Below are 17,491 nucleotides of genomic sequence, written 5' to 3'. Positions count from 1 at the left end.
ATGAAATATTATTATTAATTTCTATTGTTTTTCCAGTTGTTTTGTTTTGTACTGGTTCTTTTATTAGCAACAACGTCCTGTGCTTTAGATGTAGTTTGCATGATAAAAATCCTCTCTTAAAAGTTGTATCTAAATATTCATCACCCCTGTAGCACCGTTGCTATATCCATATATATATATATGCAGATGGACTTCTTTTGCCGTTGTGTCACGTCTCATTGTTTTTTGAGCATCCTGCAACGTACGTTGCAGTTTTAAGACTCTGTGACAAGTTAAAACACTTCAACTTTTAACATTTTTTTTTTTTTTTTTTTGTCATAGATTTTACTATATTGTCTATTAAAGCCGGAATGTTGTATTTGGCCAATCAGTATCTAGGATCGGATCTATAAAACTATCTGTTTTATGATGGCCTTCTTGATATCAGAACATCAGTCAATAGACCAAACCCTGTCAAACCCTTGTTTTCACAGAAGCTGTTACATTAGTAGCATAGCCAAAAATGCTGCAGCACTATGCACTATATATTTTATTGCCAAAGTATGTTAATGCTAATCTATGATGCATGATATAATCACTTCTTGTGAAGCGGCAGACAGTCGGTCGAATTAAGAGTCAGACACAGCGAAATCATTAGTGGTTGCCTTCAAAGCCAATTGTTTTGTCAATGAAGCACAGGCTATTGATCATTTTCATTTACGTGGAGTGCTTGATCAGCTCAGAGTCGGTGTCAATAACCCGGCCTCTTCAGTTCCAGCTTCGTCTATAGTTAGACTCCATAGATCCTTAAGTTTATTATTGTGGTTTGAGCAACTTATGTACACTTAGCCACGGCTCCAACAGAATACCTGACTTGTTGGATTGGTATTCTGATCCAGTCCTACCGGGTTGGGCAGTGCTGATGCCATGCATATTACTACAAGACTAATATCCTGCGGAAAGCAAAGTGCCCAGCACAGCGTCTTACCAGAAACATTCTGTTAAGATGGTTAATATGGCAGGCCAGGCTGTGCCAGATCAGTGCGGAATGCCTAATGAGGATTAATACTGTATCTGCCTTCATCACAAGCAACAGCCACTGCTTTCTCTTAACTCTCATCTACTTGATGAAGGTAGAGAGGAAATAACTACAGGATGTGAGTGTGAGAAAGTTTCTGGCCTGTTGGCGGGACTTGGTTTTGTAATGTGTTTTTATTCTTCATGAACTTAAACATTTGGTTTTGTGTTATTGCAAATCACATTCAAAACGTAGTAGCCTTTTTTGTATTGTTTTTTAAAGGTTTGTGGTCGGTAAGACTTTTAAAAGTGGTAAAAAAAAGAAGAAAAGAAAATAACTCTATTATGCTCACCAAGGCTGCATTTACTTGATCAAAAAATATAGTAAAAAACTGTAATATTGTGAAATATTATTGCAGTTTAAAATAAGTTTTTATTTATTTATTGTAATATATTTTAAAATGTAATTTATTCTGTGATGACAGCTGAATTTTCAGCAGCCATTACTCCAGTCAGTCTCACAATCCTTCAGAAATTATTATTATATGCTGATTTGGTGCTCAAGAAACGTTTCTTTTTATTATCAATGTTGAAAACATTGTGCTTGTTAATATTTTTGTGGAAACCATGACACCTATTTTTCAGGATACTTTGATAAATAGAAAGTTTAAAAGAACAGCCTAGAAATAGAAATGTCTTTACTCTCACTTATGATCAATATAATGCATATAATGTTTTACTGAATATGAATATGAATGTTTCTGGAGCATTTTTGTTAACAACTAGAGTAGACCATAATTCCAGCTCACTTCCTAGATTATTTGACATTAGTTTACATGTAATGTAGTTAAGCAGACTAAAGGCCCGTTAGCACCAAGAACGATAACTATAAAGATAGCTAGAATGATAACTATAAAGATAGCTATAACTATATTAGCGATATCGCTCTGTTTATTCTAAGCGCGTGTCTGTCTGTCACTTTACAGTAAGTGCTCGAGCTCATTAAAGCTGATGTATTCTGATTGTCTGTCAGTGTTTTTATCGTTCATCATCTGGATAAAATCGTTCTGAAAGTGATTCCAACGATATCGTTTCTCTTTGCCGTTATTGTTATAACTGTGGTGTGAACTCTGCTATTCTTTAATATTGAGAACAAATTTTAATTTATTGTGAACGGGCCTAAACTAATCGCTGCTCTGTGTGTGTTTTGCAGGACAAGTCCCCCTTATTGTTGTGTGGACCTTTATTCCTTGAGGACAGGAGAGATGGTCAAGTCCATTCAGTTTAAAACGCCCATCTATGATCTTTACTGCAACAAAAGGTGTGTTTACACACGTGTGTCCTGCACTTCACCTTGTAATCATTTTAAATGGAACATTAAGCTTATATATACTTTATTATTTTTTCCCCAACTCCATCTCCATCCCTTGATGGCCACAGGATTCTCGTTGTTAGTCTTCAAGAAAAGATCGCTGCCTTTGACAGCTGCACCTTTATGAAAAAGTTCTTTGTCACAAGTAAGTTCTTCGTGTTATAGATGTGTCTGCTGAACTTGACCTTTCATGACCTTCTCTAGTCTCCAACACAACTTTTCTCTGCCTCTTTGATCTGCAGCTTCGCAAAACATGAAACCTAGTCTTGATTAATCCTCTTCACACACTGACTTCATTAAACCCCCAAAACCCCACTCAACCCTTATACGTGCTGTCACACCAACGGAGCCGTTTTTCCCTGTGTCACTCCTCAGGGCTATACGATATCAAAGCTCATCCACAATTCCACTGGCCTGCTTGTTTACACAAATGGCTTTTGTTTTACAATGTGTCAGAGTTGGGCATTACCAGAAACTGTCTGTGTCAAACCGTCATTGCGTAGTGTAAACAATAACAAACAAATGCATATTGTCACTCAGCCCAGCTCTAGCACATAAAGAGCCATTTCCTCTCCTCCAGGCCAAACCACAGGCAAAATCCAAATGGCTTTTTTGCACTCTTGAAGGGGATGCGACTCACAAGGTCCCAACTGTCATGTGCGCACAGGTTTCAGAAAAATACACAGTCCATGTCACCATGTGTAACCAGGCCTCTGCTGCCCACTTAAGCAATCGTCTGTTGTAAATTGCTATTAGCGTTGTTTTAATGGCTCTCATTGTCTATCTGACTTCCCCGTCAATGTCTGCGCCACAGGAAACGGGGACGGTCAATAACCCTTTACATCATTAATTGCTTCTCTAAAGCTTCCTCAACATAGGAAGAAGAAGACTTGACTTATTTTTTAAAGTAACAGACCGAAAAAAAAAAGGGTTATTATAGTTAACTAAATCATAAAAAACTGAAACCACCAATTTCGTTACCGTTATTTCCGGGATAAAAGTTGCATTTTTGATTTATCTGAAACAAGCTCTGACTTATTTTAAAGCGACAACGATAATGCAACTAATTTGAAGCACGCAAAACATGCGCAAAGCGCACATTTGGATTTGTACTAAATAAGAGAGAAATACGTAAGAAATGTATTTGTGTAGCGCATTAACCTTATGCCCATAGTTTCAATTTGGCTCTGAATAAATGTGTTTAGGCTTGCTGTTTATAATAAATGTTGTTTATATAAGGAATGCTATTATAATAATTATAAATTATATAATTTATGTTTGTTTTATACTTATATTTTTTTTATTCCTGTTCTTTTCTGAATATGGTTGAATTTAAATTATTTGTTGTGGAGTGAGGGCAACTAAAATACATATTCATAGTGTTTATGTTTGTAAACGTTTCATTTTATTTACTGGTATTTTACATTATTTCAGAATGTATCATTGATGTAAGTGATATAATTTGCGATATAAAGTTAGTTTTATCCAATGTTCAGTATAATTCACCCTCATGTCATTTCAATTTATACAATTTTCGCTCAACTTCCAAACACAAATGAAGATATTTTTTTATGAAACCTGAGAGATTTCTGTCCCTCCATTCTCATTCCTCCCAAAAATGTCTAAAAGACATCGTACAAATAATCAATCGAGTGGTCTAATCCAAATCCAAGTCTACTGAAGAGACACAATGGCTTTATGTGATGAACAGATTTACAACGGCACGCATAGTAAACACGGACGTTCAAATGCTTGAGGGACGCGCAAAAACAACATGAGAGTGAGTAAATGCAGAACTAAAAATTTTGGAGGAACTTAGTCATTTTGACATGCTTTCTTGCGATTAGAACTGTGATTGATTTGCATTGATCATCTGAAGCGCATATACACGCTGGAACGGCACAGAGAGTCTATCTGTGTACTGTAAACATTTTAAAAAATGGAAATGTCAAAAATTACTAAACTTTAACTAAAGTTAAGATGGAAACATAATCCATTGTGGTTTTTGAGTTAGGTCTTCTCTCTCTGGCTGAGATCTCAAAACAATTGTGAAAATCCCCCAAGTCTAGCTCACAAGATGTGTTAAACATACGTTATCTCACTGCATCGGCTCCCTCCGCCTTGGAAAGGCACAAAAGGCTTTTGCGTTACTGGGCTTGTGGCTTACCTCAAGCCCCATTCACCCGAGTTTCAGATCCTGACTCTACACCCTAAATTACTGTTTGCATATATTTTATATTCACTCTATGCTATAAATTACTGTCAGCACACTTCACACTGTGATATGCACTTGCGTAACCTTTCCGTTTGCGAGGGCGGAGAAAGAAGTTTGGTATTTCTGTGCTTGTTTATTAGGTTTTAGTTTAATCAGACCTTATCTGATTTGCATTTGCTTGCGTGTTTGCCCTGTTTGAATGTGTCCCACATGTGATATACGGCTACATTATCATGGCATGTGGGATTGGTACGGATTCTATGGCTGTATTGCTCTCATGGGTCAATCTGTCTGGTAGTTAATAAGCTGAGGAGCCGTTCTACTGTCACAAAATGCCATACCCCTTATTTAACCTCTGGTATTACTCTAACCCTAAGCTCTAGTAAAACACAGTCTTGGACAAGATGCTGCTATGATGGACTATTTATGTCCTCTTTATCCTGTCATTTAGTTTATCTCTTGTTATATTTGTGTGTTTTCCTTTTTGTTGCAGGCTGCTACCCCTGTCCTGGGCCCAACCTCAACCCTATAGCTCTGGGAAGCCGGTGGTTGGCCTATGCTGAAAACAAGGTAGTACAAACACCAAATATTTTAAAGAACTCCAGATTTATCAAAACACTGGTTTTCAGAAAGACAACCTATTTTATTTTATTTTATTTCATTTTATATTTAATTTTTCTTACTTTTTCTGTTTTAGTTTATCTTTTTTTTTTTTAAATGTATTATTTATTTTATTTTATTTGTTTTACTTTTTTATATTTATAGTCATGAATTAGATATTCTTTACATTAGGGGTGTAACGATGCACTCAAGTCACTATTCCAGACAGTTTGCGTTACTGAACTCACGATACGATACTATTGCGATATTTTAAGCCAAAATAAAGAAAAGGTTTATTATTATTATTATTATTATTACTTCTAAGACATATGGTTACCACAAATGTATTATTGATTATTGATGTATTGTTGAAATGCTAAATTTCTATTACATCAGGGGTGGACTTGAATAGGCTTGGACTTGGTCCTGGTCCCTTATGCACAAGGCAATAGTGACTCTAGAATAAAAATGTTCATGATTCTGAAGCTGAAAATACAAAATTATGTTAGACTCATATGCTTGCACAGTCTGACTACATAAAAAAAAAGTAGGCCCTTTTTTACTGCTAAAATCCGACATTTGGCATTATCAATACCCAGAAATATTGCCTTATTTTATTATACATTCTATTCAACATTAGATATTGTAGTGTAATGTAGTAATGTCACTGAAACTCAGCAAAGTTTTGTTTTATTCTTCACGCAGTGCACTCTCACTTTCAATGCAGGCATTTGTTGGATCTCTTACACAGACAAGCCTCGCACACAGACTCTCCCGTTGCTCTCCCTCTATTAATGCACATGCTTGATAAGAAGAAACCTTTTAAAAAGCTTTGTATAATCATACTACTAAAAGAAAAACGCTGTGATTTAAATTATGTTTGTGTTTTAATGTTGAGGAGTGCCACTCCAGCGCTTGCGCTTTGCGATTAGAACTGTGATTGCAAAGTGCATGTCTAAATGACTATTCCCAAACTTTAAAGGGTTAGTTCACCCAGAAATTACAATTCTGTCTTCATTTACTCATCATTTACTCACCCTCATGTTGCTCTCGCATGTCACACATGCACATACATTACAAATTTTGTCTTTTTCTTATTAGAACACTCAGATTAAACCGCTCAATTTATTATTATTATTATTATTTTTTTTTTTTAACGATGCCTTTATTATTTTTTGGGGGATCTTTAAAGTTTTAAAATGACACAAAATTGTATAATAAATATGATTATTAATTAGTAATTAATTCCGTTGTGCTCCATCCAGATGTTTTTGAACACAAGAACATGGCCTGTTTGAACTCTCTGATCAGTCAGCCTAATAATTCAGGCCTTCCTTCAGACTGATTTGTTGCTGAAAATGTGTTGCTTGGAAACAGCCCTAAGTCCAACTGCAGTTGCCTTCTAAATGTTTTTATTTCTTACGAATTGCACATATCATTATAAAGACAATGCGTGTCATATCGATAGGAGCTAACAATATAATATGACATATTATTATTAAGTAGACCCTCGATTTGCCGCCATTTATGTAATGGGTGCGGTTTGTTTGCCTTAGAGAGGCCAGTTGCTGCCTAATAATGGACAGATGGGACAGTGTGTCTGGGCAAAGGTAATGAGTTTCTGGCCAATGGCAGCTGAAGTGTTGAATAGGTCTGGGACAGGGACCCTAGAGGGAGTGCGCTATAGAATGGGGCTGAAGAACTGTTTGTTGTCCTAATGGCATCCTCCTCCTCCTTTTACTCACCGTGCCCGCCTGCAGACGTCCTGGCGCGGGCTGTGACAGGCCTCTGTGGGTTAATGAGTGCTGGGGAGCTGAAAGGTTCTGGATGATAATGTGACTCTGTTCTGTCTCTGTTTGTGTGTGTGTGTAGCTGATCCGGTGTCATCAGTCCCGTGGTGGGGCCTGTGGAGATAATGCCCAGTCCTACACTGCCACTGTCATCAGTGCCGCTAAAGTGAGTTTACCCTTCTTTTTTTTTTACCACTGCCATGCCTGCCACACTCTTCAACACACGTGTTATAGTGGCCTCAAAAAGTATTTACACACCTAAGCCACAAATAAATATCAGATGGATAGATGGGTAGAATAAGCATATCTTTCAAATAATTAATTTCATAAAAAAAAGTTAGATAAAAATAAAAATAGATATACTGCTCAAAACAAATACACTAAGAACTTACTGGTTGTCTAATGTTAATGGATAATAGCAGATGCCACATGGTTTGATATTTTGTACCTAATTCAGTGAAGTCCATACATTTTGAGTGTGGCTTTAGTGTCCAAATACTTTTTGGGGTCACACTGACACACTTTTGTCCACACATTGACCAACAGATACAGTACTTTGTCAACACTTGTGCCACAATTTTTGCACAGATTATTTCAGTTGTGTCTTGCTGAGAGACTTGTCTTTCTTATGAGTATTATTTTGTTTTATAAGATTAAAGCCAGCCATTCTTTGGTAAATTCTGACATTTATAACTGTTGGTGCACAGTTGGCATGTCGTGCTGAGGATCCCCACTGCTTATAAAAATCATTCAACATGGTGAGGAAATGATTAGTTTATTTTAGCATTAACTCTGGCCAAACTTTTTCATATCGTAGAGCTTAAAGAACATATCAGCGTTTCATTTCCAAAAATGATTGGCCCAGTGATTTTTAAATCTTTAAAGTTTGTCACATTAATTAATGATTATCCTCTTTACAAGGCAAGAAATCAAACCATACAGCTTAATGTGGCTCTTGCTCTTTTTCTCTTTTTTTTTTTTTGCATTTATTTGTGTATTTTCAGCCATGCTTTCCTTCTTGTTTGCTCTGCTCTAAATGACGGTCATAATGTGTGCTGTTCCACTCACTTTATTCACCATATAGCATCCCAGAGCGTTCTCGACATAGTCCTTAGTGATTCAGAGACCCACTAGAGTTCATTTAGTGGTGCCAGAACCTTGGTGCTTAACCTTTCATATGGTTCCAGTCTCCTCTCCTGGTTGCTTAATTGATTTATTAAGCCCACATCTGTATTCCCCGGCCGCCGGCCTGATCACTGCCTAACGAGCGCTAACGGCTTACGTGAGAGAAGAGCCATTAGCCTTAATGGCGGTATACATCAAAAGGAGCACAGCAAAGGTTAGCAGGGAGGAAAACAAGGTTAAAAAAGCCTTGATACGCAGACAGGCCGTCTGCAGACGGGGCTGTGATTTATAACCATCTCCTCCACTCTGACACACAGTCCCTGTGCTGAGTGGCTCTGAGTGCGGCCGTCTGGGGGCCAGGGGGCCATCTCCCATCAATCCTGTAACACAATCACAAAAGGAGGGGGAGGGCGCCTTTTGCAAAATTGAATTCTTGCAAGGCACAGATTGTGTAAATGAGTGCGATGTGACCAAAAGAGAGATGTCATTGTGCTAGCCACAAGTCTGCGTGAGCGGGGTGCCCCAGGGCTCTGTTTTCAGACCTCTGCCGCTGTGAACTGTGTTTGGGGTAAGTGGATAGCACAGCTTAAGTAGGGTCTCCTCTAGTTCTCACTTAATGGAGTGAGCGTTGCTGTATGTGTGTGTCTGTCTGCCAAGGCCCCGGAGAGCTTAATCAGGCATTCAGGCCAAGCGGCAGCGTCAATACCTCGTGGCGCCTGTGTTTGTTGGGCCCTTTGGAGAATGCTCTGACAAGCCCACTAACTGACTGTGTGTAAATTGCTTTGCCCCATCAATTATTAAGAGAAGCGTTTGCCTCCTAATTGATCAACACTAATGTGTTTTCTAATCACTGCAGTTAGAGTTTTTAGTGCTAATCCAAACAGTCCCCATTGATCAGGGCTAGCAAGGGGAGGGGCGGGCGGCCAGCTGGTGGCAGACACTGCACCGACTGCTGTGCCAGAACTCGGACATCTCTTCTCAGCTCATATCTATGAGTACACACTCAAACAAACGCTAACCGTTAGCCTACACGGCTAACTTACACACCTGTCTGTTGACATTGCCTCAAACAACACTGGATGCAAACATGTTTTTTAGGTCATTGCTCAACAACATCTCTGGATGTGGGAACATTGTTTGCGGTATTGATCTGAGTGTTGCAATAGAACTTGGTAGGCTAGCACAAATGTTGCAGAATGAAATGTTTTTGTCTTTTAACCCTTTGCATGAATTATTATTATTTTTTGCTTTATGATTCATATTTTTTTCTTTTTACTTCAGAACAAGCATAAAATTATTCCACATTTTTTTTCAAAATGATGATTTTAAAATATATCCATACGATAAATGCTAGTAGAATATATTCCCACGGTACTGACCACTTTCATCAGCTGTTTTAAATTATTCCATACATTATTAAATAAAATTCAATGACATATAAAGAGTATAGCCATTTACAATTATGAGTAGTAATCAAAAGTTGTGGTTTGGATGTAACCTCATCCCCTAAATTGTTAACTGTGGTTAAAGATCTGAACATATCAAGAGTGAAATCCAAACAAATTCCAGTGTTCCTAAATACCGGTAAGTGATGCACCAAAATTTCGGCAAGCCGAAAATATTTGACAAAAAGTAGAATTTTTGGTTTCAGCCAAAAAAGTTTTGGAATTCTGAAACCATTGACCGAAACACTGACATTTAACCAGCGCTTATTACTAATTAGCACTTCAAATTTGTTTTGCTAAAATATAGAGATGCGGCTTGTTGCCAAAGAATTTAACTACAACTGGTTTAATTTACCATTTGAGAACACGACACCGTGAACAGCATACTGAGTTTTCGGTTTCATTTCTCAGATAAATGAAATGTAGGTTTCTTTATATTTGTAAAAAAAAAAAAAAAATAATCCGTGCATCGCTATCATAAATCACTACAGCATTTTTATTTCTATTTCTAATGTTGTGTCTCTGTCTTCCTGTCAGACTTTGAAGACGGGCCTGACCATGGTGGGCAAGGTTGTGACCCAGCTTGCTGGTACGGTGCCATCAGGGGTGCCTGACGAGGAGGGCACTGCCCACAGTGGCACCCGCCGAAGCCCTCACCAACCTGGCGTGGTCACCATCATAGACACACACACTGTGGGAGAAGGACAGGTAAGAAACGCTCACTTATACAGCATAATCAGTACGGTTTTGCCAGGGATTGAGGTCTGAATGACAAGATTTCTAGCGCTGTTTATGGTACTTTCTTCACCCTTGTGACCTTGATCCTCAAGAACCCAGATTCATTCCTCTTTTCTCTGAGATAAATAATCCATTAATCCCATTCATAACTCATTCAGTATTAGAGCTTCTTGTGGCCCAAGGGGTTTGTCATCACCTTGTCATAAGAGCACATGCTCCACCGTTCGTTCACAGACTCCATGCCAGGCCGCAGTCTCCTGATCTCATGATTTAGCCATTTCCTGTGGCTCTTTCCCCCTTGGCTGGCACAACCGTAGACTTTTAGCATGAGATCACAGGCAGGTCATTGCAGGAGCATTACAGAAAAGTTCTACCGTCCTTTTGTTTTCCATCAAGGTCTGAATGTGTGTTAAAAGAGGACTTGTAGGTGTGTGACACATGATTAGACTTTAATAGAGCACTCGGTGTAAAGGCTAGCTGTAATATTTACAGTTCTCCTGTTCAAGGATTTTTACTTGGAGAGAGGTTAAGTTGGAACAGGTTTTGCTATCCTATTGATTCTGACCCATGTAAATGTATCCTTCCATTTAGTGGACTGTTAAAAATAAGATTCTCTATTAGAGTCTACTGTGAGCCGTTTAACACGTTACTCTCATTTAAATGTGCTAATTTATAAACCTGTATCATGCTGATTTTCCAGAGTCAACACTTTCTAAAAGAGGTTTCCTGCATTTATATCACAAAGAAGCTGCGCTCCTCCCAAAGTGGACTAGTTATGTTTTCGGTGTTTGCGGAACACACAAAACAGATTTGCGGAATTTACTGTCAATGCCATTCGCCCGTGACTCCAGCAGTGGTCTTGGCATTTTCTCTTCTGTTTTTTTTTTCCCATCTCCCCCTCTCCCAGTCTCAGGGGACACACCCCTACCTTCTCATCTTCATCACCCCCTCTCAGCTCTGTATTTCCTGCAGGGTTATTTGCTCTTCGGATCTATCCACACACAAATTCTTTTCTGAAGCAATAGTATATTCCTATACAGAACAACATTGTCTTTTTTTGCCCCCAATAAAAGCGATCTGGTTTGTGTCACAGGGGCAGTTTTTGCAGTCTAAAATAAATGTCTGGGTTTTAGAGCAAGGCTGTTTTCTGTTTGGACTGGATCCTATTAAAAGCTGCCTTGCTCCTTAATGCAACACTCCGCTAGATTTATCACTCTTCTCTCCGGCTGTCTCATGTCTGGGCTTGGTTATAATCTCTTTCATGAGCAAACTTAACAGAGGACCACTGACCAGAGAATAGCCCCGTATGAGCAACACACTCTCCTTTTTCTTTCTTTCTTTCTTTCTTGCTTTCAAGTTGATAGGCTATTTGAAAACATTGGAATTTATATAGAATTTTAATATTTACATAATTTTGTGTTGTGTTGTGTTTTGTATTGTTTGTAATTTATTTACATTTATGCATTTGGCAGACGCTTTTATCCAAAGCGACTTACATTGCATTTCAAGTTACACATTTATATTCTTATCAGTTCTTGCATTCCCTGGGAATCGAAACCATGACCTTGGCGTTGCAAGCGCCAACGCTCTACTGTTTGAGCTACAGGAAGGCTGTATTTATTTCATTTTAATACATTTAATTAATTAATGTATTAATTGGTTTGAGTCAATAAAGAAAAGGTTAACATTCTTTCTCTATCCCTCCTCTTATTTTTCCTTTTTATTTTTATTTTCTTGTAGTGATGCACATAAAGGGATGAATTACGGATTCACATTACAGTTCTTTTTAACTGGGAGCTATTAATCTCTTTTGGGTATCAAAACGTGAAGAGACACTATAGAGTTTCCTCCTGCTGTGTTTGTTTTAACTCCTACAACATGTCACTTTTTCTTCCTGTCTGATACAGTACTGTTGCGCTGTGGGCTTTGGCAGAATATGCACATTGATCACAGTGGTCATGTGGGTTAGTCTTTCTTTCTTTGAAGCCGTGTTCATAAAACACACCAACATATTTGCGGACATCTTTTAAAAATGTAGTCAAATTTATTTGAATTCCATAATGAAACTATTTTGCCGACCATACGTCATTTAAAGCTAAAATCTTCCAGTGTGGATTAAAGTAGACACAAGGATAATTGTTAAGCACCCGCAAGAGGGCAACATGTTTAGGGTTGAATGACATGATGGGGAATGGATGATGATCATAAAAATAGACGTGGAAACATTTTCAGCCCATTTTTTGCTATTCGAGCACAACTTAAAACGCACTTGTTTTAAACAAAATGCCAAAACACATCTTTGTTTAACTGATTAAATCTTATGTAACTGTGAAGATCAGATTGCACTGGCCATTGTAGAGCCAATGACCAGCTATGTGTCTAAAACACTAAGACGTGAGGTAAACAAGAAGTCAGCCTTTATTTATGTGGCTTCATCAACTTACTGTAGCTTTATTGTGTGTATGTTTCAGGTTCTTGTTAGCGAGGATTCTGATGGAGAAGGAGTGATTGCACATTTTCCAGCACATGATAAGCCTATATCCTGCATGGCGTTTAACCCGAGTGGTAAGTGAACACCTCATTGTGATGCCTCACTGAGTTCTACCAAAGCACAAAACTCCAGGAACTTGCTGGCAGGCGTTTACATGGTCTTAAAGGGTACAAGTTGTGGATGTTCCTTGCCTTATTGAATTAAAACATTGAATTCCAATGCAGATGCATTCTGTTCACTACACAGAGTTCCTTCCCCAGTCAACCCAGACCTTTTAGACCAAGATGCAATGGTATTGACCTGCTCTGATAGACGACCTGGTATGACACTGATACATGGAGGTTAGCCAATCATAACAGACTGCTAATTCATTTAGAAGTCTTAAAGGTACAAAAGCAGCTTGTGTGAATAGATCACCTAAATTAATATTTTACTTATCTTTTCTGTTGTTCCAAACCTGTATGTTTTCATGCTTAAATAGAACACAACCGGATGTGTTAAATTGAAATGTTGACTGCTGTTTTCTATAAGTGTATTGGACTTGTGCATATATGCCCAGTCTTTTGAAGTAACACAAATTAGGGTATACAAATACAATTTTGGGGTGAACTATTCTTTTAATTATAGTCATTTAAAACCAAAGTTTGACTTTTTGGTGCTGGAAGGCTCGTCTAATATTATAAGTAGACTTCAGAGGAAAAATAGAATGATAACAGAACTGTAAAGTATGGTCAATTTGAGAAGGAGATGACGTGTCAGTCATGTCACCTTTTTGCATGTAACCTCATCTTGTTCCCTAAGCGTTCCTGTCTGCTTGGCCCTTGAGATAATGTGAGATCTGTTGTTCTGAAAAGTAGCCTTTGTGTGTCTTTTGGAGAAACTACCCTCTAGCACATCATTCACTGTCATTTTTTCCCTCCTTTTCCTCTCTATCCATCCTTCTCTTTCTCCCCTCTTGTCTCTCTTTAACACATAGTCGAATATTTTGTTCTCATAGATCTGGTTCATGTCTGTCTCTCCTGAAGTGTATTGAGGTAACAAAGCCCTCTGTCTCTTTTGGATGAAATACCCCAAGCACTGAACAGGTACAATGTCCTCACTCTATTCAGAAGGTGCAGGACAGGTTAATAACTCTTAGAACCTTCAGTCAGCCATGTTACAACATGCTTTAGGCTCGTTGGTTATTCATTACCTGTTGCCTTTTGCACCTTATTTAATAAAATCTTTTTGAGGAATGGCACCATCAGGACATTATGCAGGCAGGATTCGAATGCTCTTCTGCTTGAGTACCATGACTTGATGTGTCTGGAGCAACTAGGCCATGGCTCCAACAATTTCTTGGATTTTATGAAAAAATACAGTAAAACCACGGCTGGAATGTCCTCAACCTGACCTTGAACGAGCGTCTTGGCTCATTTTGATAGGCAGTTATCTGATCACTTTTTAATTTTACATATAGTCATGTTTGTTTCTCCGGATATCCAGTCCAGTCACAATGGCTCATTGTGAGTTGTGTGTTGCAGATTGAGGGCCCTTCTTATAAGAAGGTGCTGAAAGCTGCTGATAACCATTGCCCTTAGTGAAATCCTTCACATATCTGTTCTTACTAATGAACACAGGGAGACTCCATTGTGGATGAGTCATTGTGTACATAAGTGTACACCTTCGGGGTTAAGATGTTTTGTGCATCGTATTACTGAAAGATTATAAGGAAATGTTGCATATCTTAGTAGATCAAAACATTCCTGATGGATGTTCTGCCTCAACCGCACAATATTGAACTGATGCCAAACCATGCCACAAAACTCGGGCATGTGAGCCATGATTGAGTTTGGGAGCTGTGATATTATAAAGAGGATTCATGCAAAGAGTAGTTTAGAGCAAATAAATATAACTTAACTAATTTTTGATTTAATTTTTAGAAAATAAATGATGAAACAGTGTTGACATTCACTTTGTTCTACATTTTAATTACAATTTATTGTTATTTTATATATGTATTATTATAATTATAACGCCGTACTGTTATTGGCACTGTCTCTTTTGTTTCAAATCATTTTTATTTTTAATTTAGGGGAAACATTTTTTTTTTCATTCAGTACACACTTGAAAAAAAAAATAATAATAATTGGGCCAAGCCCAAAATGGCTAAAAACTAAGCTTTTATTTGTATTAACCACAAGTTATTGGTCAGGAAATTAGCTAAATGTATGCAAATGCATTACTTAAAAAGCCATTGTTGTCTAATAAAAACATCAGAGACAGAATTAAGTTTTTGGCAGAATATGGGATGTTGTGTGTGGAGTGATGAACCACAATGAAACACGAGTTGCATGATGATGCTCCAGAGTGGTGTCTTCGGAAATCTGCTGAGAAATATAATAATAAATGCATCTTTACCACCGTACCACAAGCATGGAGGAAGAGCTGTCACTGTGTGGGGAGCCTTTTCAGCTGCTGGTATTGGTGAGCTACTTCACCAAGAAAAGTCATTTAATGCTTTGGAGTACAGGAGAATATGGCTTGTTTCTCACAATTGAAAAGTTATCTAAAGAGGAATGATCAGAAGTTATTTTTCAACAAGACAATGCTCCTGCCCAAATTGCAAAGAGAACCAAGAAGTGGCTTGAGAACAAGTCCATTAGGCTCATGTTTTGGCCTGGTCAGAGTCCAGATTTGAGCCCTATAGTGAATATTTACTTAATGTTTAATCACATTAAACTCAAACTAACTGGGAGACAATTTTCAACTACTCATGAACTGTTTGAAGCCATCAATGCAAAGGGGAAGTCTATTCAGCGCAGTTATTTAATCTACATTATTTGTGCAATTCTTACTAATTTCCTGACCAGTGATTTGTGATTTTAGACCACTAAATATTTTGACATTTTTTGCCTGGCCCAATTTTTTTTTCTTTTTTTTTCTCAGGAGTGTACTTGCATGAAATGTAAGTGAGAAAAAGTTATCTTTTAAAGAGTAAGTTCTGACCAATATTTTTTTTCTTTGTGTAAAACAAAGGGTTTTGTTTGCTTTTAGTAATTGTAGTTTTTTGCGTTAATGTATCATATATCTAAATTCTTTATTCTCGGTTTGGAAACCCAATGTTCTTGTTTTTTCAGCATTTATAGAACTGTTGCATTCTGCATTTTTCTTTTTTTTTCTAATTTAAGATGAGGGAAGAAAATGCATTGAATTAAACCGTTCTAATTAGATTGTACTAACCTGGCTTTGGACATAACATGATGGTCTCTAGGTGGCGCTATTGGTTAACCTTTAGACCTCAGAGTAGTGAGCCACCTTTTCCCCATCAGTATGTGTTGAGCAGAAGGTGTAGGTGAAGTCAGTGTCCCACCACCACAACGGCACTGGGACTCTCAGCCCAGAAGTCCTTTTATCTTTGTGAGTCAGTTAGAGAAAAGTGCTAAAGATCGCAGAGCAAAGCAAACATACAGTCAACAATCAAGGCCCGCTCAGGGACATTACTTCTACAAATATTAGTGCAAATGTGTGTTTTTCTTAGATCATCAAAGAATTGAAGGTCTCTGTAAAAACAAATTTGACCACATAACAGTCATATTGATCTGAAATGCTTCAGAGGGTCAGTAGAGAATTATGTGAATTATGTGCTTAATAAGGACGGTGTGAAAGCAAGTGTGAGAGACATATTATATGAGTTAAATTTTCCAGCAAAAGTGTGTTTGTGAATTTATAGCTTTCAGAAAGTTACATTGTATTTAATTATTATATATTTTTCTAAAGAAAATATATTTCTTTCTGACAAAAAACAAAAATGTTATGATTATATAAAATGTTTTTTGAAAAAAGTGTCATGATCACCAATGCCAAAATTTTAGATTGTAATTTATTCCTGTGATGGCGGAATTTTCAGCATCATTACTCCAGTCTTCACTGTCGCATGATATTCTAATATGCCGATTTTCTGTTCAAGAAACATTTCTTACTATTAACAATGTTAAAAACAGTTGTGCTGCTTAATATTTTTGAGGAAACCATGGTTTTCCTCCAGGTTTCTCTAATGAATAGAAAGTTAAAAAAGAACAACATTTATTTCAAATTTAATCTTTTTGTAACTGATAACATTATAAATGTCAATTTAATGCATCATTGCTGATTAAAAGTATTAATATCTTTCAAAATAAAATCTTACAGACCCCAATCTTTTGAACGGTTGTATAGATTTAATTGGGTCAGTGAAATTATTGAAGAGGCAAGTACAAATCTAACCAGCCTAACTGAAAAATACTTATACATGAGTCCTGACCTTTCTTTGAGAATCACTTTTCATGAGTTTTAGTTCGCTCTATCTTATGTGAATGGTTGGTGTAATGTTTTAACTTACTCTTTCTCTGAAGATTGTTCCTGCCCAGGGAGGCCCCAGCCCCGGTCCCTCGAGTGCTGAGCCCCCAGCGCGGCCCTTTGTCAGGCGTCCTCTGCCCTCATGTGGAGAGTGCTCTGGGGCGACTTGTTTTAGATAACAGCGGGGCGCTGTAAACTTCAAACAGTTAAACCTTCACCTGTCAGCTTTATTCAGAAATAATGGGATGTGTCTGTTATCACCTCATTTGCTCGGGCATAAATCGAAGGGGCTATAATAATTGTTTTGAGTTATGAAATTGTTTGGCACCAGGAAGGCTGGAAGAAATCCCTGTCGTCCTTGATACAGAAAAGAGTCTCCAGATATGCTGACTAATAAGGTCA

At 37.7% G+C, this 17,491-nt stretch overlaps 1 protein-coding gene across 6 annotated transcripts in view; it reads left to right on the top strand.

The window, feature by feature from the left end:
- Positions 1-17,491, top strand: part of bcas3 (BCAS3 microtubule associated cell migration factor) — a 256,157-nt gene that overhangs the window by 29,915 nt on the left and 208,751 nt on the right. For all 6 annotated transcript variants that reach the window (XM_056271170.1, XM_056271173.1, XM_056271172.1 and 3 more), the window contains exons 8-13: positions 2,210-2,317; positions 2,437-2,513; positions 5,077-5,153; positions 7,056-7,139; positions 10,081-10,251; positions 12,753-12,846. In XM_056271170.1, the coding sequence (XP_056127145.1) occupies positions 2,210-2,317; positions 2,437-2,513; positions 5,077-5,153; positions 7,056-7,139; positions 10,081-10,251; positions 12,753-12,846 (611 nt within the window). The remainder of the gene's footprint in view (positions 1-2,209; positions 2,318-2,436; positions 2,514-5,076; positions 5,154-7,055; positions 7,140-10,080; positions 10,252-12,752; positions 12,847-17,491) is intronic.

Source organism: Rhinichthys klamathensis, unplaced genomic scaffold (genome assembly GCF_029890125.1).
Source record: "Rhinichthys klamathensis goyatoka isolate OS25496 unplaced genomic scaffold, OSU_Roscu_1.1 h1tg000311l_1, whole genome shotgun sequence".
In the NCBI taxonomy this organism is placed as follows: Eukaryota; Metazoa; Chordata; class Actinopteri; order Cypriniformes; family Leuciscidae; genus Rhinichthys; species Rhinichthys klamathensis.
The sequence above is the reverse complement of the archived record's forward strand: the minus strand, read 5'-3'. Positions and strand labels throughout refer to the sequence as shown.